At 38.1% G+C, this 21720-nt stretch overlaps 1 protein-coding gene across 1 annotated transcript in view; it reads left to right on the top strand.

The window, feature by feature from the left end:
- Positions 1-21720, top strand: part of DNAH3 (dynein axonemal heavy chain 3) — a 58669-nt gene that overhangs the window by 35144 nt on the left and 1805 nt on the right. The window contains exons 40-59 of the mRNA XM_086622481.1: positions 126-362; positions 744-847; positions 1912-2206; positions 2651-2830; positions 3829-3952; positions 5135-5291; positions 6209-6352; positions 6973-7639; positions 7756-7921; positions 8261-8477; positions 9388-9570; positions 10460-10658; positions 11574-13715; positions 14652-14877; positions 15196-15440; positions 16884-17000; positions 18069-18223; positions 19006-19173; positions 20569-20711; positions 21285-21489. Coding sequence (XP_086478607.1) covers positions 126-362; positions 744-847; positions 1912-2206; positions 2651-2830; positions 3829-3952; positions 5135-5291; positions 6209-6352; positions 6973-7639; positions 7756-7921; positions 8261-8477; positions 9388-9570; positions 10460-10658; positions 11574-13715; positions 14652-14877; positions 15196-15440; positions 16884-17000; positions 18069-18223; positions 19006-19173; positions 20569-20711; positions 21285-21489 — 6074 coding nt within the window. The remainder of the gene's footprint in view (positions 1-125; positions 363-743; positions 848-1911; positions 2207-2650; positions 2831-3828; positions 3953-5134; positions 5292-6208; positions 6353-6972; positions 7640-7755; positions 7922-8260; positions 8478-9387; positions 9571-10459; positions 10659-11573; positions 13716-14651; positions 14878-15195; positions 15441-16883; positions 17001-18068; positions 18224-19005; positions 19174-20568; positions 20712-21284; positions 21490-21720) is intronic.

The following is a 21720-nucleotide window of genomic DNA, read 5'->3' as shown; positions in this document are numbered from 1 at the left end:
TTGGCTTTGTTCCACTGAAGACAATGCTCTAAGTTTGTTTCAGAATGCTTTTGCAAAAACGCATTTTGAATTGCGATTTAGGGTTATTACTGCCTCTTAACTAAAATTTGAAATATGTGTTTTAGATGAAATAAAGCAATCTGAGGAAGAGGAGAAGGAAAGCATGTCTAGTCAGCAGATCATCTTGTGGCTGCAGGGGCTCTTCCTTTTTTCTTTGGTTTGGACAGTTGGTGGGATCATCGATGCAGACAGCAGAAAGAAATTTGATTTGTTTTACCGCAATTTGCTAATGGGAATGAATGATGAAAACCCACGCCCTAAAAGTGTGAAGCTTACCAGAAACAATATCTTCCCAGAAAAAGGTGGTTCTTCATAACTGTACTTGCCTGGCCTTTTATGAAGCAATAGGAAAACTTGGCACTTTAAGGGAGAATAGAGTGCCTGGCAGATGTTAAGTCTGCAGCAGAGCCACCATCTGCCAAGCCTTGGGCTGCACAGTTGGGTGCTCTTTCCTGGCTCTTTTAACCATGAGTAGCATATGCCTCATGTTGTACTCAAACAATGTAGCTGAATCTGACCGAAAATGTTTTGGTGATGATAATGGCATGAGGGGACGGGACAATCTCTTGTGTACTAGAAAGCCTTCATTATCTCTGTGTTGGATGTCTAACCCTAAAATGATTAAAGTTTATTTTTATTCTTTAATCAGTGGGTTTTTCTATGTTGTGTTTTTCAATTAACAGGGAGTGTTTATGACTTCTATTTTTACAAGCATGGCAGTGGGCAGTGGAACATGTGGACAGAGTACGTCCCAAAAGAAGAGCAAGTTATCGCCCCAGAAGCTAAGGTTCACATTGATATCTTTCATTACAGAAAATAATTATTTGATTAAATGATTTAGAGGTGTAAATCAACTACCTTAGCTAGCTTTGATTCTACTATATAAGGCTGTTTAATGTTTGATCAGCAACACTTCATTAATCTCTGTAGGGTCCTTTTCATGCTTATATCTTAATTCTGGTGCAATCAATATTGAAAGTTCAGCACTGCAGGTGAACATGGAGCCCTGAGGTTGGCTGATGGTTAAGATTTTTGGTTCTGCTTTTGTCTCTGTAATAGCATCTGATGTTGAGAAAATCATGGTAGGAAAAAGCCAAAGCCTGAATTTCTGTTCCTTCATTTTTGTTTTCTGTGTTGATATCATGATATTACAGTACGAGTCAATCAGAGAAAGCAAGCAAAGAGACTTACTACTTCTTTGGGATATGAAAAGCAGTACTGAGAGTCCTGGATCCCCTCCGTTTTCAAACAGGGGCACTCACCTTTTGAGTGGCAGCTGTGAACTCAAGGGAAGTGTAGCACAGGAGAGGTCTGCAAAAAGTACCTATTCTGCAGATGAAATTTCAAGATAACTTAAGTGATATTTGTTCAGCTTCTCATTTCATTGTAGTTGCAACTGTCTTGTCCATTAAGTGCCTGAGAGATGTAAGATTACATTTCAAAATTCTGCTGTCTAAAATCTTTTCTTAAGATCTAGTCCACAGCTGCTAATGATAAGTGGAAGATGACGAAGAGAAAAAAATTTCCATAGTGCTGTTCCTTTCTCCTTGCACAGTAGAGGAACAGAATTAAACGATACTTAACCCTGCAGTTCTCCTTCCAGGCTTTATATAGTGTCTATGAACCACAACATAAATAATACTCATTGTGCTGTTTACTGTATAAACACTGAACAAGAAGTGGGGCCATACTATCTACCAGAACCTTGTTATAGCCTAGGTTTTCAGAGAAAAGAATGTTTTTAAGATGCATTTGTGCTACAGGCTTCCTGTAGTTGCTTGCAAATATTCATGTTCATTAAGGTGTTAGATGTTTGATTTTCATGTGCTATTTTACTTTCCTCTGTAACAGGTATCTGAGCTGATCATTCCAACAATGGAAACTGCCAGACAAATGTTTTTTCTTAAAACATATGTGGAACATGAAGTCCCTTTGCTTTTTGTGGGCCCCACGGGCACTGGAAAATCAGCTGTAACAAGCAATTTTCTGCTACAGCTTCCAAAGCAAAAATACATCCCAAGCTTCATCAACTTCTCTGCAAGAACCTCTGCTAACCAAACCCAGGATATTATTATGTCCAAGCTGGATAGAAGAAGAAAAGGATTATTTGGACCTCCTTCGGGGAAAAAAGCTATAATATTTGTGGGTAAGACAATTTTTTCGGGGTTTTCATGTCATTTTAATTCTGGCTTTAGGCAAAGGAAGTGATTCACTGAGACTAGTAATTTTGGACTGCCTTAGTGCTCTTTGGCTTTTTACAAGCGTTCGAAGAAGGATTAGCACTGCCCCCTGCTGAAAGGTTTCCGACTGTTTAAGAGATGTTTGTCTTCAGAATAGTTCATAGTGTTGCAGTGTGACACGAAATAAAATAAACCAAAGTCACCAACCACACTAAGTTAAATCATCACCTCTAAGTGTGCCTGCGAAGTAGAATGTCATTTGATTCTGGTTAGTTTAATGGGAAGCAAAAAATAACAAGACACAACCTTTTTCTACCTCCAATTCAGTTATTTTTCTTCTTAGCTTTGAAAGAAAACTATAATTCCTAAACACTGAGGTTCTTTTTATTCAATGTCTACGTTCACCATAGATGACCTAAACATGCCTGCCAAGGAAGTGTATGGAGCTCAGCCACCCATTGAGCTTCTCAGACAGTGGATTGATCATGGTCACTGGTATGACAAGAAAGATACATCCAAGATTAGTATCATAGATGTGCTGCTTGTTTCAGCTATGGGTCCACCTGGAGGAGGCAGGAATGATATTACAGGTAGGAAATATGTTACTATGGCAAGTAGTTATCTAACTGACTGAGGCAGGTTCAGTTTTGCTGGTGACAAATTCTGCATTTATCTATTACTTGTAAACCTACAAATACGTTCTCTGACTGGGTCATTCCAAATAGAAGGCTGTATGCTCGAGGTCAAATCTGTACCGTTTCCAGGGGGAGTTTAATCAACATTAGAAACAACGTTTTTAATGTTGATTAAACTATGAATGATGGAAATAATTCTAAAATTAGAGAATTAGACACTTTTTCAATTTTCCATTCTTTGGAAAAGGGAGGGAATGCATCTTCTTGCTCAGTCTTTCTGGCAATTGTCTTCTGAAATTGTATCTTCTGCTGCTAAGATAGGCTGCCTGCATTTACTTAAAAGCACATTGCCTGCAAGTCCATTATTCCTGTCATATCACCATAAGGGAGGTTATATTTTCTCATTAAAAAGTTATGTCAGTAAAAGCCCTAATGTAGCTACAGTTGCACCGTTATAAGGCACTTCATGCTACTTCGCTTCATATAAATGCTCTAATACAGATATAACTGTGTATGTTCTGAGGAGGTTTTATTAGAATAACTATAACAGCTAAACTTGTAAAATTTACTAGTGTATAGACCAATTTTTTTAGATGAAACCTGATAATAAGATACTTGATTTTGTAAAGTTTTGTTGTCATACCACAATCAAGAGAGCTAATGTGAGCTGAAATTTAAATCTGGGTAATAGTGACCTTGTTGTAATGGAGATTCATGATTTTCAAATTAAAACCAGTTATTCTAAGTGAAATACTGATATGAAATGTAAACCAGTTTAAATTTCTTTTGCACCATTGCTGGGCAGAAAGTTGCCAGTAACAAAATCATGGAGCTGGAGCCAGATTCACATATTGTTGTTTGAGTGACAATCAATCCCAGAATATGCTAGCTGAAAGGTGGAAAAGTGTTTGGACATTCCTAAATCTTTCTGCATCTTTTTGTGTGTATTACAGGACGGTTCACACGACACTTAAATATTGTATCTATACGTTCTTTTGATGATGACATATTAACCAAGATTTTTACTGCAGTTGCTGATTGGCACTTCAGCAAAGGCTTTGAGCCTGTGTTTCTAAGGTAATCTTACCTTGAACATCTTTGGCGACATGGACAGTGGGGTCGAGTGCACCCTCAGCATGTTTGTTGATGACACCAAGCTGTGTCATGTGGTCAGCAAGCTGGAGGGAAGGGGTGCCATCCAGAGGGACCTGGACAGGCTGGAGAGGTGGGCCTGTGCGAACCTCATGAAGTTCAACAAGGCCAAGTGCAAGGTCCTGCAGATGGGTTGGGGCAATCCCAAGCACAAGTACAGGCTGGGCAGAGAATGAGTTGAGAGCAGCCCTGAGGAGAAGGGCTTGGGGGTGTTGATTGATGAGAAGCTCAACATGAGCCAGCAAGGTGCGCTGGCAGCCCAGAAAGCTAACTGTATCCTGGGCTGCCTCCAAAGAAGTGTGGCCAACGTGTCCAAGGAGGTGATTCTGCCCCTCTGCTCTGCTCTTGTGAAACCCCACCTAGAATACTATGTTCAGTTCTGGGGTCCCCAGCATAAGAAGGACATGGATCTGTTGGAGCGGGTCCAGAGGAGGGCCACAAAGATGATCCGAGGGCTGGAGCACCTCTCCTGTGCAGACAGGCTGAGAGAGTTGGGGTTGTTCAGCCTGGAGAAGAGAAGGCTCCAGGGAGATCTTACAGCAGCCTTCCAGTACCTAAAGGGGCCTACAGGAAAGCTGGAGAGGAACTTTTTGCAAGGGAGCGTAGTGATAGGACACGGGGCAATGGCTTTAAACTGAAAGAGGGGAGATTTAGATTAGATCCAAGGAAGAAATTTTTTACATTGAGGGTGGTGAGGCACTGGAACAGGTTGCCCAGAGAAGTTGTGGCTGCTCCATCCCTGAAAGTGTTCAAGACCAGGTTGGATGAGGCTTTGAGCAACCTGATCTAGTGGAAGATGTCCCTGTTTATGGCAGGGGGATTGAAACTAGATGATCTTTGAGGTCCCTTCCAACCTAAAACATAGAATCATGGAATAGTTTAGGTTGGAAGAGACTTCAAAGATCATCTAGTTCCAACCCCCCTGCCATGGGCAGGGAAACCCTCATCACCCTCAGAGTGAAAAATATAAATGGAATAAATCAATAAATCATAGAATTTAACATTCTATGATTCTATAATGTGATATATTTCTTGTAACACCTGTGTTGTCTTTTCTACTGTGATTTGCCTGCAGAAATTAAAATTGTATCTCTTTTCCTTCTTAAGGCTGGGTAAGATGATGGTCCAAGCAACAATGGTGATTTATAAGATGGCGGTTGATAATTTTCTCCCAACTCCTTCAAAATCCCACTATGTCTTTAATCTACGGGATTTTTCCAGGGTTATTAAAGGAGTGCTGCTCTGTCCACACACTCATTTGCAAGTAAGCTGTAGTTTAATTATATACTGTAAGAAAGAGCAATGGAAAAAGTAAATTATTTTTATAATATCAGTAAGTAAACATCTCAAAGTACATGAACTGTGACTTCAATAGATTTACAAGGTTTAAAATCAGAATAGTCCCTGAATACCTTGCTATATATTTTCTGTCTGTCTCTGAAGGAGGCAGTTGTCATTTTTGTTAATGTTTTTTACATGTGTTACAGGTGGGCCCATCAGTTAAGGCCTGTGCATCAAGTCAGACAGTCCCTTCTCTTGAATTTGCGAACTAAATTTACAAAAGAAACAAACATGGGAAAAGACTCGTTATCTCTCTTTTACAAATGGCAAGCTCGTCAGTGAACAAGACAGAATAATTTAGCCCCAAGTTTGCCTGTTGTCACAAACTACAAATGAACACTGATAGATGTATATGATTTTCATCCTCCTTTTTTCACCCATTGTCAGGAAAATGTCATGATAAAGGAATATTAAAAGTTCTGTTTCTGTTGGATTAATATTTTTGGTGCAGAAACAGAACAAAACAGCTACAAGCTATTCAGTGGAATAGCCAGCAACAGTTTTGGGCAGGGCTTGGGTTAGAGCCCATGAGCCATATCTTTGAAAGATTTATTCTTTACTTTGTGTTGGAAGGGTGGGAATATTTGATACAGTAGAGAAATATGCTTTGATAGAAGAGTCCCAGTTTGTATTGGCAGGAAGGACAAGATGGGTAACTAGGTGAGGAAGCCAGTTAAGTTAGCAGATGCTGAGCCATGCGCTGAATGGCTTGGAGTTGAAAGACTCCCACTGAGTTTGGTACAAGATATAGCAGGGTCCAGATGGACATTTCTATCCTTTTGATTTTGAACAAATCTTGCCCGAGCTTTATTTACCTGTTTTCTTGTATTTAATTTTCAGGATGGAGATAAACTGATCAGACTTTGGATTCATGAAGTTTACCGAGTTTTCTATGATCGCTTAGTTGATGAGGAGGACAGGAAGGTATTCTTTCAGATGGTACAAGAGACAACATCAAATAGCTTCAAGCAGAGCTTAAATAAGGTATTTTGGGTAACGGGCTGGGGCTAAGAATGAGACTGATGCATTTTCAGAAATACTTAGACATTGAGCTTACATTAGTATTGGACACATTCTGAATTATTTCGATCAGTGCATTTAAAAAGTATGGATGTTCTCTTCAGTATTGAGTATTATACATATTCTTAGGTTAATACACATTACTTCGTATCAGAAGGATTCATAACTTCTAAATGATTCTGTGTTGGTACAAAGGGCTATCTGGAATAAATGTCTTACACAATATTTATTGGTGCTTTTGCTTAAGTTAATATTTGGATGAGCCAATGGGAGTACTGGGTACTTTTCTAAGAAGCCTTTTGTGAACTTGTCCTATGTTTGACAGCACAACAGCAAAATCTCCCTGTGAGGTATGCATATGTGGAAACTTGCATGTCAACCTACAGCATATTCCACATTTAGGTGGGTTTTTTTGTGTTGGTTTGTGTTTTTTTTTTTTTTTTTTTCCCAGACTAATAACTAGAATAGCTGGAAAACAGTGCTTCCCACAGTATTATTACTATGTAGATAAGAATGATTATGACTTTAAGGAAAATAATTCTTTAATAGTTTGAATTTTCTGTTGATTTTTGTCTTTTCTCTAGGTACTGAGTCATCTCTCACCTACTGGAAAAATCTCTGATGATAATATTCGCAACCTGTTCTTTGGAGACTATTTGAAGCTGGACAGTAATGTAAAAGCTTATGATGAAATCACAGACTTAAAGCAACTGACAACTGTGATGGAATACTACCTTGAGGAATACAACAATATCAGCAAAACACCAATGTCCTTAGTCATGTTCAAGTTTGCTATTGAGCATATCTCAAGGATATGCAGGGTATTGAAACAACATAATGGACATCTACTGTTGGTCGGGGTTGGTGGGAGTGGCCGACAAAGCGCTACCAAGCTAGCCACCTACATGAATAACTTTGAACTGTTTCAAATAGAAATTACGAAGTCCTATGGAATCAATGAATGGAAAGAAGATGTTAAACGAGTCATGCTGAAAGCAGGTGTTGGTAACAAGAGCGTGTCCTTTTTGTTCTGTGATAATCAAATAAAGGATGAAGCATTTGTAGAAGATATCAACATGCTTTTAAATACGGGTGATGTGCCTAATATCTTTGCAACAGATGAGAAAGCTGAAATTGTTGAGAAAATGCAAAGTGCAGCAAGAATGGAAAACAGGAAAACTGAAGCCACTCCCTTTGCTATGTACAACTTCTTTACTGAAAGGGTGAAGAAAAATTTGCATATTGTCTTAGGTCTGTATACAATGTGTTATTTGTTAGAATGTTTTTTCTTAGGCTTAGTTTTTTCTACTTGCTAACTGCAAACAAACTTAGGTAACAATCGTGGTTTTGTTTTGGTTTTTTTCTAGCCATGAGTCCAATTGGAGATGCATTTCGGAATCGATTACGGATGTTCCCTTCACTGATAAACTGTTGCACCATTGATTGGTTCCAAACCTGGCCTACAGATGCTTTGGAAATGGTTGCTAACAAGTTTTTAGAGGATGTTGAACTTGAAGATGACATTAGAAAAGAGTATGAGTTTATCTGTCAAGAAATATATGAAGCAAATGTTCATTTTCCTCCCCCTCGCGCCTCCAACATACTTGATCAGAAAACTGTCTTTATAAATGGACAAAGCTAAGTCAACTCTGGGATTTCAGTGCAAGTCAAAGATACCTAGATTTATGTGTCTGATGTTTCTGAAAATCAGGCCACTCTTTGAAGGGAGTCTAAAGTATTTCTTATAATGGGGGAAAAAACAGTTCTGCCTTCACTAACACTAAAATAATTTCATAAGCTCAGAGTAATTTCCTCATGATTAACATAGAGACAGATTTTACTTTCATAGTAACGTGGAAAAATTTTCTCTAGGGTTGTGTCAATGTGCAAATATTTCCAAGAAAGTGTGAGAGAGCTCTCCGTCAGCTATTACACTACACTGCGAAGACACAACTATGTGACACCAACTTCATACTTAGAATTGATTCTTACCTTTAAGACTCTGCTGAATAGCAAAAGGCAAGAAGTGGACATGATGAGAACTCGTTATCTTATGGGACTTCAAAAACTTGACTTCGCATCTTCACAAGTAAGTTTCAAATGAAAACACTGAATATGTGTCATGTGCATACTTTAGTATGGGGTCTGTATAAGCTGATTGAAAGTTATAAAAATAAAACTTATTAAATTCCTTCTTCACTGTATTCATGATACTAATGATGAAAAATTAGATTACTGCTTAGCCATTTTAAGAAGTTGTAGTATGTAAATTCAGATTATAGCACTTAATAGAAAGCTAAATTGAGTTGATGATACTCATTAAATGTTGAAAGAATAAACCTTACAAATTTAATTATTTTCTCAAAACCTTATATGGAGAATCCATACCTCAGCATCCTAGTACCTATTGCCATTTTCAAAATAGGGCAGAAGTTGAAGAATGCTGTGAGACAATAATAAACGTTAGTTCCTGAGTAGATTCCCAGTAGGATATTGATCAAGTTCCAGGTAAATAACCCCTCCTTTTCAACCCATGTGATCCAAGGATTGATCTTTCCAAGATGCAAAGTGAAGAAGAACATGCAGTTTGCAGCTGTTGCTGTCACTAATTCTGTGTTTCCTTCTGTTTCTTTTGGATTTTGTTTTCCACATGTGCAATAAAGGATTATTTGTGGTCCATAAACTGAAACTGACTGTGAGGAAAATACAGTTAATCAATTTATTTCTCATTATTGAAATTAATTGGATCATAAAAAAGCAAGCATATTACATGGATGATAAAAAAAATCCTTTTTAAAAATCAGTTCAATAAAACAGCTTTTAGTAAAAATAGGCTAGAGAACTATTTTAATAATTTTTTAGATCAAATGTCCCTTTTTAGATTGTATTAATATATAATTGTACTAATATAATGCTGATCTTTCTTCCTAAGACATGGAGATGTGAAACGCATGCATGTTTACACAAATTTCTTCTTGATTTCTTGTTGTGTTCATCAGGTTGCAGAGATGCAGAAGGAACTGACTGCCCTTCAGCCTGAGCTGATTCAAACTTCCGCAGAAACGGACAAAATGATGATCCAGATTGAAAAGGAAACAACTGAAGTAGATGCAAAGAAGGAATTAGTGTCAGCAGATGAAAAAGAGGCTAATGAAGCAGCAGCTGTTGCTAAAGCTATTAAGGTAGTGTACAAGGGCTTGAGCCTGGAGCATGATGGGTTCCAAGTCTTCCAAGTAAATGGGAGTTGTGATGATGCGTTAATGGTATGATCCAAGCTCTTAAAGTAACAAAGTTGCAAGAGATGATGAATGAGATGTTCCTAATATAAACAAGGTAAATTTTGGCTGTTTGGAGTATGACCGTATGTCACAGTACTGCATAGCTTCCCTTTCTAGTTCACATCCCAAAAGCTGTACAGCTCTTATTTCTGTGCTAATACATTCTCCTTTTCAACAGATTGAGTAATGGGATGATATTGCTTCCAGGCCCAAAGACAGCTCGTTTAGAGTTAGCTGAGGTAATTTGGCATAGCGCTGCATGGAGCCCTGTTAGGCATAACCTAAGAGATATTGCAGTAGACAGATGTCTGTAGCACAGAATTTCCCATGGGAAGCTGCAGAGTTCCTCAATATTTTTTTTTGTAACTAGTTGGAAATGTCAGTGATAGATAATTACTGCGATCTGAGTACGTGATAAAGAATTTAAGCTACACAGTAAATATTTTTACCTGATCAGCACTGTAAGATTTAACTAAGAACAACTGTATCTAACCTGTACTTTAATTCTTCTTGTCAGACCAGAGAGACTTTGAGCTTGAAAGCTTGTCTGCCTTTTTCAGCTGTCAGTTCAGCTTATGGAAGTTAATGATTTCTCTACAAACCTTCCCTCTTTAAACTGCACAGACAAACGGTGAAAGTAGCTTTCTCTTCAAGAAACACAATGTTGTGCAGAGTTTTTGTTAGGCACTGACGAGCAGAGTGGGTTCTCTGAGGCTCTGCTGGAGTGGGGTAATCAGGTTGCAGACCTGATGTTGTGTGAAGGTTTACAGGCTTCTGCCCAATGTCTTAACAGGATGAATGTGAAGGAGACCTTGCTGAGGCCATGCCAGCTTTGGAGGCAGCACTTGCAGCGCTTGATACCCTGAATCCTTCAGACATCTCTCTTGTGAAATCCATGCAGAATCCACCTGGTCCTGTTAAGCTTGTCATGGAGAGTATGTGTGTCATGAAGGGAACGAAACCAGACAGAAAGCCTGATCCAAGTGGCAGTGGTAATGATGCAGTATTTGTTATCCCTGCCCTAGGAATGCTCGGGGTACTGCTGTGTTGTACTAGTGAAGTGCTTCTGGCGTGAATGTAGCCATGTGCACTAAAAGTGCATTTTGCTAGCAATGACTTGTAACTACACTGAATAGCCAAGAGCTGCTTTTGCCATTGTAACATATTGCACTTGCTTGACACTGTTGTACAAGCTTTGTAAATATGATCCCAGTCATCAGCACAAAGTCATCTCTTCAACTTGCTTTAACCCAGTCTTGAGATTTGCATTGCCTTGAGGAACTCTGGGAGCCAGAGATGTGCTGTGCACCATTCACCTGTATTTTCCACTCTAATCATTGCAACCAAACTCTTATCAGTTATAATGGGAGACAGAATTCTATCTATACTCCTGACATAGGTGATTACTCTGTCAAGCTCTTTCTGTGTGGATTGTGTTGTTATTGTGGGATTGCACAGGACTTGCAAGGTAGGAAAGGAAAGATACCTTTTTCCTTTCACTTTTCTTCTACCTTATGCCCCCACAGTTCAACCCTTCATAATTGAAAATAAGAATTCTATAAATGTCTTTCATCTAAAACTGTCTTACCTAGATTAAGAAGGAATGCTTTCACATAGTTTCTGATTTATCTAATAAATTATGCCAAGAAAGACTGTACAGTAATTTGTTTCCCTTATTTTGCTTGATTGATTTGTAATTAATGTGTAATTAATAAGTATGACATAGGTTAGTGATGTTAAAGTTCCTGTCTTTAGGTAATGATTTTCTCAAACTAGTTAACAGTGGTTGCATAGTAAAGTTCTATTGCAAAATCATTTATATTAATTCCTCATATTATGTTTCAAGTATTTTTTTCAGTTTGAACAGGCATGTTTTAAGTCTGATTGTAGTATTATTTGCACTATAGGTAAAATGATAGAAGACTACTGGGGGCCATCTAGAAGAATCCTTGGAGATCTGAAATTCCTTGAGAGCTTAAAGACATATGACAAGGATAATATTCCTCCTGCTATAATGAAAAGAATTAGAGAGAGGTTTATTGATCACCCAGATTTTCAGCCAGCTGTCATAAAAAATGTCTCCTCTGCCTGTGAAGGACTATGCAAGTGGGTGCGAGCCATGGAGGTATACGACCGTGTTGCAAAAGTGGTTGCCCCAAAGCGCGAACGTTTGAGAGCTGCAGAAGGATTACTGGACACTCAAATGCAGAAGCTAAAAACAAAACAAGCAGAACTTAAAGAGGTAGTTGATCGCCTCCAAGCTTTGAATGATGAGTTTGACAAAATGAATGACCGAAAGAGAGAATTGGAAACTAATATTGAACTCTGTTCACAAAAGCTTGTGAGAGCTGAACAGCTCATTAATGGTCTTGGTGGAGAGAAAGATAGGTGGACAGAAGCTGCACGATTATTAGGAATCCGATACATAGACCTTATAGGAGATGTGTTGTTATCGTCAGGAACTGTGGCTTATTTGGGAGCCTTTACTGTAGATTATCGTCTAAAATGTCAAAAGCAATGGCAGGTCCTGTGTGATGAAAAGAACATACCGTGCTCCCGTGATTTTAGCTTAAATAATACGTTAGGGGATCCAGTCAAAATCCGTGCATGGCAGGTTTCTGGATTGCCAGTTGATTCTTTTTCCACTGACAATGGCATAATTGTTTCTAACTCGAGAAGATGGGCTTTAATGATAGATCCTCAAAGGCAAGCTAACAAGTGGGTAAAAAATATGGAGAAAACTAACAGGTTGTCAGTTATCAAATTATCTGATGCACATTATGTGAGGACATTAGAAAATGCTATTCAGCTTGGAACACCAGTCTTGCTAGAAAATATTGGTGAGGAACTAGATGCTGTCATAGAACCTATTTTATTAAAACTAACATTCAAACAACAAGGAGTGGAATACATGAAATTAGGGGAAAACGTAATTGAATATTCAAGAGACTTCAGGTTTTACATAACAACCCGCTTAAGAAATCCTCATTATCTTCCTGAAGTGGCTGTGAAAGTTTGTCTAGTCAACTTCATGATTACACCTTTGGGTCTTCAGGACCAACTTCTTGGAATTGTAGCTGCAGAGGAAAAGCCTGAGCTAGAAGAAAAGAAAAATAAACTGATTATAGAAAGTGCAGCCAACAAGAAACAACTAAAGGACATAGAAGATAAAATCCTGGAGATCCTTTCCAGTTCAGAAGGAAACATCTTGGAAGATGAAACAGCAATTAATGTTTTGTCTTCATCCAAAGAATTATCTGAAGAAATCTCTGAAAAGCAAAAAGTTGCCTCTGTAACTGAGATGCAAATAGATTCTACTCGAATGGGGTATAAGCCAGTTGCTGTTCATTCAGCTATTGTCTTCTTCTGCATCTCTGATATGGCAAACATTGAACCTATGTACCAGTATTCGTTGGTTTGGTTTGTTAACTTGTATGTTCAATCTATTGCTAAGAGCAAAAAGAGTGAAGATCTAGAAGAGAGAATTAAAAATATAATCGAGCATTTCACAGTAAGCATCTATAATAATGTCTGTCGTTCACTGTTTGAAAAGGATAAGCTGTTATTCTCCTTCCTTCTGACAGTAGGCATTATGAAGGGAAAAGACCAAATAGATGATGAGGTTTGGCGTTTCCTACTGACAGGAGGTGTTGCTCTTGATAATCCTCACCTCAATCCAGCTCCAGATTGGCTATCTGACAAATCATGGGCTGAACTTGTACGTGCATCTAGCCTGACAAACCTCCACGGACTAATGGAACACGTAAGAGAGAATCTTTCAAAGTGGAAACTAATATATGACTCTGTAAGACCCCATGAAGAAGCCTTTCCAGATGCGTGGAGCACACTGATGGGGTTAGATCGCATGGTTGTTCTCAGATGTTTGAGACCTGACAAAATTATTCCGGCAGTGCAGGAGTTCATTGTGGAAAATATGGGAAGACCATTTATTGAACCACCCACTTTTGATCTTGGAAGAAGCTACAGTGATTCAAATTGTTGCGCCCCTTTGATTTTTGTATTATCACCAGGTGCTGATCCTATGGCAGGTGAGATTGGTATTAAAAATATTTTTGTATCTGGTTAAATGTCACTGAGTGTGACGAAACTGATAATAGTATAGGCCCTTTCATTTGATCTTCAAAATAGCTTTACAGTACAATATAGCAATGATGGAATCTCAAACATTTGCATCTGCCCATATATATACAATGATAGTAAAATTGCTAGAGGATGGAGTGAAGGTAGTGGTGATGAAATGTCTAGGTCTGAGCAGCAATTTAAGGATCTACCAGCTTGTAACATCCAGACCAGTTTATAATTTATAATTGCATTACAATTCCTTCAGTGGGTGTTTGGGAGTTGTCCTAGTCTTTGTTACAACCTCTCCTCCAGAAAGTTTCCTCCCTCTCAGTTACTAATCAAATGATGTATATGACCACACTTAAAAACACATCTGTTAAATGTCCTTTAAAAAATAACTACCCAGATTATTTTTAAACCTGGTTTTCTGCCAAAAGAATTGTCATATGGAGCCGTACCATAAGGATGTATTGCCAGGAGGTACTGGTCTTGATCACAAAGCTGGAGGGTTATTTTTAACCAGATCTAAAGATCCAATTTACAGCTCAACCTCCATAAACTATTGTACCCATACAACAGAGAGTAGAGAGCTGTAGTGCAGGCTGGAACTGAGCACTCGGGGCTAAAGGAGAGAACAGGCATTTAACCTCTCTAGTATTTTTTATTTCTTTGTGTTACTTTATACACCTAAGTTTTAGCATATGCCTCAGAAACACGATAACTGATACAGCATTTGATACTCCTTCTGAGTTATTGAGACGTTGTTTTTTTTTTCAATTGAGTAAAATATTTGTTGACTTTTGCCCCTTTAATTACTTCTTTTAATGTTTTAAAAATAATAAATATAACATGCTATGTTCTAATAGACTTTGTCTTCGCATGTGTGACGTTTGCCATCCCAGGTTTGCTAAAATTTGCTGAAGACGTTGGCATGGGAGGCGCAAGCATTCAAACTATTTCGCTTGGACAGGGCCAGGGCCCAATAGCAGCAAAAGTGATTTATCAGGCTATTTCTGATGGAACCTGGGTCGTGTTACAGAACTGCCACCTTGCAAGTAGCTGGATGCCTACTTTGGAAAAAATCTGTGAGGAAGTTATAGTGCCTGAGAATACCAACGATAAGTTCAGGTAAGAGTTTTAATATTTTGCTCTTTTTAGTGGGAGTATTTCTTGTTTGCTCACTGGTAAAAATAAATTAAACTTGTTTTGTGTGAACAACTAAGCATAACATTCATCTCATTTATGTGCAGTGATAAAGATACCCAATTACGATGTAATTTTTCTACCTTACCAATATAATCTCCTTTAGGCCTGTATTTTAAGACAAATTTAGATGTTAACATTAGAGTTAAGCAAGTAATAAAACTTAGTCTTCTGCAGATCAATATTGAGGATTTGTCCATATTGATGATTTTTTGATAATGTGCTTTTAAAAATTCTTTTCAGGTTGTGGTTAACTAGTTACCCATCAGAAAAGTTTCCTGTTAGTATCCTCCAGAATGGCATCAAAATGACGAATGAGCCTCCAAAAGGACTTAAAGCAAACCTTCTTCGATCATACCTTAATGACCCTGTCTCCGACCCTGTGTTCTTTAGCAGTTGCCAAAAGCCAGAAATGTGGCAAAAACTGCTGTTTGGCCTTTGCTTTTTTCATGCTATTGTGCAGGAAAGGAGAAACTTTGGCCCGCTGGGTAAGGTTTAAATTATTTTGCAGGTTGTTTCAAAAAGATGAGTTTTCAAATGCATTATTGGAGCCTCTCTGTAAAAAGGCAGTATCGTTATCAGTATTACAAAAATGCAATCCATATTGCACAGAATAGAGTTTAAAAGCTGTTATTTGCAGAGATTCTTACTCAGGCAAAGCTACTTCTGAAGCTACTAAAAGTATTATCCTGGAGGAGGACTAGAAAGTACCATTTTTTCAAGTAAATGTATAGTAGTTACATTAAAACACAGCTTACTAAATTATGAATTTATTACTGTAATTCTTATTAACTAACCATCAAATCCAGATCCATTTTAAATTCTAGTAATTTAAGATGTGTCTTCTTCAATTCTGCTTTTGCTGTTTATGTGTATATTTTGTTTTATCAAAGCTAGAGCATGTATTTACTTGGTGTGAAATTTATGTAGCTGCAGTGTGTTGTTCATAACACAGCTATGAAAAGATATGTATTAGTAAGATTTATGCTTCAGCTTTTTCTATAATCCTGAAATATTTAGAAAACTATATAGAATTTATACATAAAATGTACAAATGTATGGAATTATAGATTACATTTTTATAGCTATATAAAGCTTACACTCTCCACTGGTGTACATGAAGTTCTCAGCCTTCCATTCTGGCTGAGTCTGTCTTAATCATGGCAGGTTACTGTTATGAAAAGTTGTATTTTCACTGAAAACCACTGTCCTTATTTTGATAGGTAGTTGTTTAAATAAACACTAGACTGCCAGTGTGAAGAGATTCATTTATTCCTTTGAAGTAAAAATAAAATTTTTGTAAGTAAGTGACAAAGAGGTCATTTTCAAAAGCATCATCTACTGCTTAATGTGGCCAGCTGTCTGGAGGAAGAAGGATAGTTGCAGCAATAGTGCTATTTCTTGGTTTGTGCTAGGAGGATAGGTTTTCTGAAGAATTCCCTTATTTGGAATATACTTCTATGCATTTTGTTTTGTGTGTTTTTTTTTTTTATTGTACTGTTGAATGTCAGATACAAACAGCATTAATAGATGGGTAAATTGATTAAAAATTAAAATTGGTCAATGAATTAAAACTCCCGTTCTCATCATCTCCAGATAGCAACAGATTAGCTGAAAGTACGGAGCAGATCTGTGTTCTGCTTGAGGTAAAATATAATTTTTCAGGAGTGTGTGATGCCAAACTGTCTGTGCTTATGTTTTAATTAAAGAGAATGATGGTAATAGTGCCTTAGGATACAATATTGTTACGGAGTCATATTCTGCTTTGTGCAATGAACAGCCTGGTAAATGCCAGGGCTCCTTCTAGGTGCTGTCTGGCAGCTGTTATCTTAAGCTCTGTAGTAGCAGTATAGTACCCATACCATCATTTCCTGAGCATGGTTATTAGTGCAGTGCACCATTGCCCTGTATATCTTTTCTAAATTGAATAGGTTGGAATATTCCGTATGAGTTCAATGAATCTGACCTCAGAATCAGTATACGACAGATCCAGATGTTTCTGAACGAATATGAGGAAATCCCATTTGAAGCTCTGACATACCTAACAGGTACAGGTATTGCACTCTCTAACGTGTGTTGACTTTACTAGGCACTTTCAGCTGGTATGATGGTAAACTGATGAGTTCTTGACAAATTAAGTGGATTCAATTCAGCTTTACATTCTTGGCCTTCCACGTACAGACAAGTTGGATCCCAAACCCTCAGATGTCGTTGCTCTATTGGCTCATATGTAGCTAGAAGTACTAATGATCCAGCAGAACTGCTGGTCTTTGTTTCATATATGTAAAATAAAAATGTCAATGGCCTCTGTTTCACTTTAGCTGATCAATATGATCCTGACACAGGAAGCGTTGGCAGTTTACCAGAGGATGTGATAATACTCAGCAGTTTAAAGCAGGAGATGTTGACCTGTGTAAATAACCCGGTTGCTGTGGCTATTCAGTTCTCTTTCTCAGATAGCTGCTTTTTGGCAACTCCTTTGTCAACCTTATAAAGATCATTCCTGATTTTTGCTAATATTATGATTAGCTTTATGAAAAGAATTTCAGGAGTCAAGATTACAGTAGTAACTGTGAGCTTTTAGCTGGTTTTGTACTTTATATCAGTGTAAACCTCTCCTCACTGCTTGCCTATTACTTAAATCTCTCAAACCCCTTCTGTACAGGGGTATTGCATGTTTGTGATCCCTTGTTTTCTACTGAATACATACATAATCAGGTTAAGTCTGCATGAAAGGAACAAGACAAAGATCAGCTATATAGCACCATTCAGATTTTGACAGTTCTAAAAACTCTTACTAATGAGAGTTTCAAGCAAAAGAGCTGTCATTTAAAACATGAGATTATTTACTGTTGTGGCATGAGTAGCAGTTTCTCAGACCAACTCATAGTGTTCCTTAAAGCTTTCATCATCAAGACACACAAATTGGGCCCATAGTTCCAAAGGTGTTAAAGTTCCTAATTCCATTGAATCAACTGAAGTATAGGGCCTAAAAACTTTTGAGGATATGGAGCTTTGGAACATCAGCTTCCTGGAGCTATACGTTACTGCAAAACAATTTTCAGTTGTTCATTAACTTTCAGTTTTTCATCCTGGTTTTCTTTGTTCTTTCCCAGGGGAATGTAACTATGGAGGCAGAGTAACAGATGATAAAGACAGGCGTCTTCTCCTGTCCCTTATTTCCATAGTCTATAGCAAGGATATAGAGCAGAACAAGTATATGCTTGCACCTGGAGATGACTACTACATACCACCACATGGTCCATACGAGGTGAGAAGATAACAGATGTAAATTCTCTCTGAGTTATTAGGAAAAACTTTATCTGCGCTGTACTCTGATAATGCTGAATACAACAAATAGAAAGTAAAAAAGGTAAGATCACAAAGCCATGGCAGCATATATCTTATGTGTGAAATAAGAATCTGGTACTTTAACACACCCCAATGGAGATATAGTGACCATCCAATATTCTGATGTTTGTTGATGCAAAGAGCCACCCCATGCAGGTTTCCAGTACAGTTCTAAAAAGCTAATAGGAGTCAGGCTTCAGGAATTTACAGGATTCTGCACCTTCTTGCAACCACTTTTTTCTTGAAAGCAGTGATCAGGATGAGGAGGTGGAGTGGCAGGTATATAAATCTTCATTCCCTTTTTCCCTTCTACCAGCTAAACAGAGATAACGAATGTGGTCAAATCCCACCTATTTGTGTAGCCTGCAGTTATAGGGGTGATAGATACGGCATCCTACCCTCTCCTGTGACTCTTGCCAGTGCTCTGTATGTATTTCTAACGTACATTGCTTTCTCTTGCTTGCTCTTGCTTGCTCTTGCTTTCTCCTTACATGAGGGTGGTAAGAACAGCTCCTCAGTGAGTCTTAGAACCATTCAAAACTTTTGTATTTATCTTTGTGGAGTGAATAAGTCAATTCCTGGATGCTTTTAACTGGGAACTTATGTGTTTGTAAATGGGAAGGTTCTGTCCAAGTTGAGTTTACTGATCATTTATGAATATATCATTGCATGATTTGTGATATCTAAATGTTTGTTTTACAGTCTTACATTGAATACCTACAAAGTTTACCAATTACAACACATCCTGAAGTGTTTGGACTTCATGAAAATGCAGACATCACCAAGGATAACCAGGAGACTAACCAGCTTTTCAGTGGAGTGCTCCTGACTTTGCCTAGAGAAGCAGGGGGAGGTGGCAAGTCCCCTCAGGTAACTGGGGAAGAAAGATCAACTTACACTTTGGAAAGGTGACCTTTCCTGTCATGCCCTAAGTCTCAGAGTAATCCAACACCTTTCATCATATGGTGTTGGAAGTAGATTTGAACATCCCTGTAGAGAAGCAGACAGATTTGGCGTAGAAGAACCTTTGAAGATGGAAGATACCCTAATGACTCTGAATTCAAATAGATCAATACCACACAACCCCACCTGTTTGAGTAGAACATGCAGTTTGAATAGGAATGTTTCTTTCATATTTCATGTTTTAAAATAACGGTGAAGTGCTTCACTTTGATCATGAATTGTAGTTAGACCACAGTTAACATCTCTAGGCAATCTTAAAGTATGACATTCAATTCCAGTCCACAAATTCCAATGATGGAGGTTCATGCACTGGTCTGACTTAATTCAGCAGTGGTTGTATGACCATTCCTGCCATTCTTACTAGGGCATAGACTCCAAAGTGTCAGGAAATGATTTCAAGTCATTCAACCATCAGGCAAGCAATATAAGCCCATTAGAGGCAAAAGTCTGCCTGGTGAATTCTGTGCTATAATCGCACTTCCGGTCTATGTTACTACTTATTGAATACTTGGGGTTTGAGATACAATTTTTTGCTTCCACTTGGCTGCTTCGATTTCTACAGTCCCAAACGTGTAACTATGTTTGTGACTTGTGAACACAAAGAAAGGAGGCAGTTTGGCAGAATGGAATCACTTGGACATGGACCTCGCTCTCATCTGCTCCTCCATGGGACCTGGTTGTGAAGATGCTGGGAATTTCTGTCCTTCATGCTGTCCTAGCAGCTCAGGTTACTCAGGCCAAATCCATCCCCGTTTGAGGCATAAATAAATGACCTTTCAAGCCCCTCAGGTTTGACATCCTGTATTTTATACACAATTGGATTCTTGAAAAGTGGAATCGATGGAGCCTCATTTCCTGCAGGGTTGCCTAGTGATTGTATTCTCTGATGTCTAACTCTGTGAGGAAAGCTGCTCTTGTTGCTGGAATATTCATATGGTCTGCCCATCATTTGCCCCATACTTTGTATTTTCTGTCATTGTGGTAGTAGTAAGATTATGTTTGACTGCTCTGCTGCCTGTTTCCTTAGAAGCTGCCTAAAACCTTTTTGCAAATTAAACTAAAATTACTAACAAATTTAAAATTATTGAGAAGGGAAAAGGAGCAAGCAGGCACATGCAGAGACAGGATGATGCACAAACAGAGTAAGAGCATGTAAGCATTAGTTATTTAGGAAAATAAACTAAAATACTTATGTGGTTATACAGAAAAAATATAAAATCTATACTGTTTTGTGGAATTTATTAAATAAAAATAGGTGGAAAAAAGGGAAATTGCTCATTCACTGCAAACTTGTGATTTCAGGGAACTGTTGAAGATTTGGCGCAGGACATCCTAACCAAATTACCAAGTGGCTTTGATATTGAAGAGGTTATGAAGGTATACCCAGTACTTTATGAAGAGTCCATGAATACAGTTCTTAGGCAAGAACTAATTCGATTTAACAGGTATGGCTCAGTGTTTTGTGTAGCACTACTAATACTGAAATATGCCTGTGTTCATCAGTGCCAGCCACTCGCAAGCCTTAAACAGTTATAAGCCTTTTTCAATACACTATTCTTACCGTGATAGATTCTGCTTTGGGTGAACCTTTTAAAAAGACTTGAAAGCTGCAGCTGACTACCTGAACATAGAAATAGTACCTATATTCTTGGAGTATGAACTTAAATAAGATTTGAGTTTGTCGTATTGAGGTAGGGCAGCCTACTTTATTCTTTTTAAGTCATAGCCAGGCCCCAGTATTCACAGCACACTATGCTAATTTGTGTTACAATCTTTAAAGCTCCTGTCACTTATTTTCCTTGTCTAGAATGGGAATTTTCACTATCTTTCATTTCTCTGTGTGTGTTTTTCTTTGTTTTCTTTTCTGAAATAAGAATTTTGATAACTACAGATGAGATAAGGAATTTCTGACAGGACATTTACTAGCTTTGATGAGCCCTTCATTCACATTGGACTCAGAGGTCTTTAGCCAGGTAAGAAGTATATAATGAGATGACAATTTCTTTTTTTATCCTAAGGCTCACTGAAGTTGTTAGGAGCAGCCTCATTAATTTAGGCAAAGCCATTAAAGGCCAAGTGTTGATGTCATCTGAACTTGAAGATGTTTTCAACAGCATGCTAATGGGAAAAGTACCATCGATGTGGGCTGCTAAATCCTATCCATCACTGAAGCCTCTGGGAAGTTATGTGTCCGATCTCCTTTGTCGTTTGGTCTTCTTCCAGGTATTCTTAACTGAGACTGTCTAAGGATTCGGTAGTTGAAAGCTGAATGGGTAGAATGTGTATCAGTACTGGCCTCACTGAGCAGTACCCTTATAGCTCCAGATTGTAAACTACTTGTGCATACTCATGACCAAATATATGCTGCATTAACAGCATTGGAATTAGATGGGCAATTGCTCAGCAGGGTGAGTTGGGAGTATAATCCTTTGGTGCTAATCTGGTGCTGCATTT

The sequence above is a fragment of the Tauraco erythrolophus genome, chromosome 17 (genome assembly GCF_009769465.1).
Source record: "Tauraco erythrolophus isolate bTauEry1 chromosome 17, bTauEry1.pri, whole genome shotgun sequence".
Taxonomy (NCBI): domain Eukaryota; kingdom Metazoa; phylum Chordata; class Aves; order Musophagiformes; family Musophagidae; genus Tauraco; species Tauraco erythrolophus.
The sequence above is the reverse complement of the archived record's forward strand: the minus strand, read 5'-3'. Positions and strand labels throughout refer to the sequence as shown.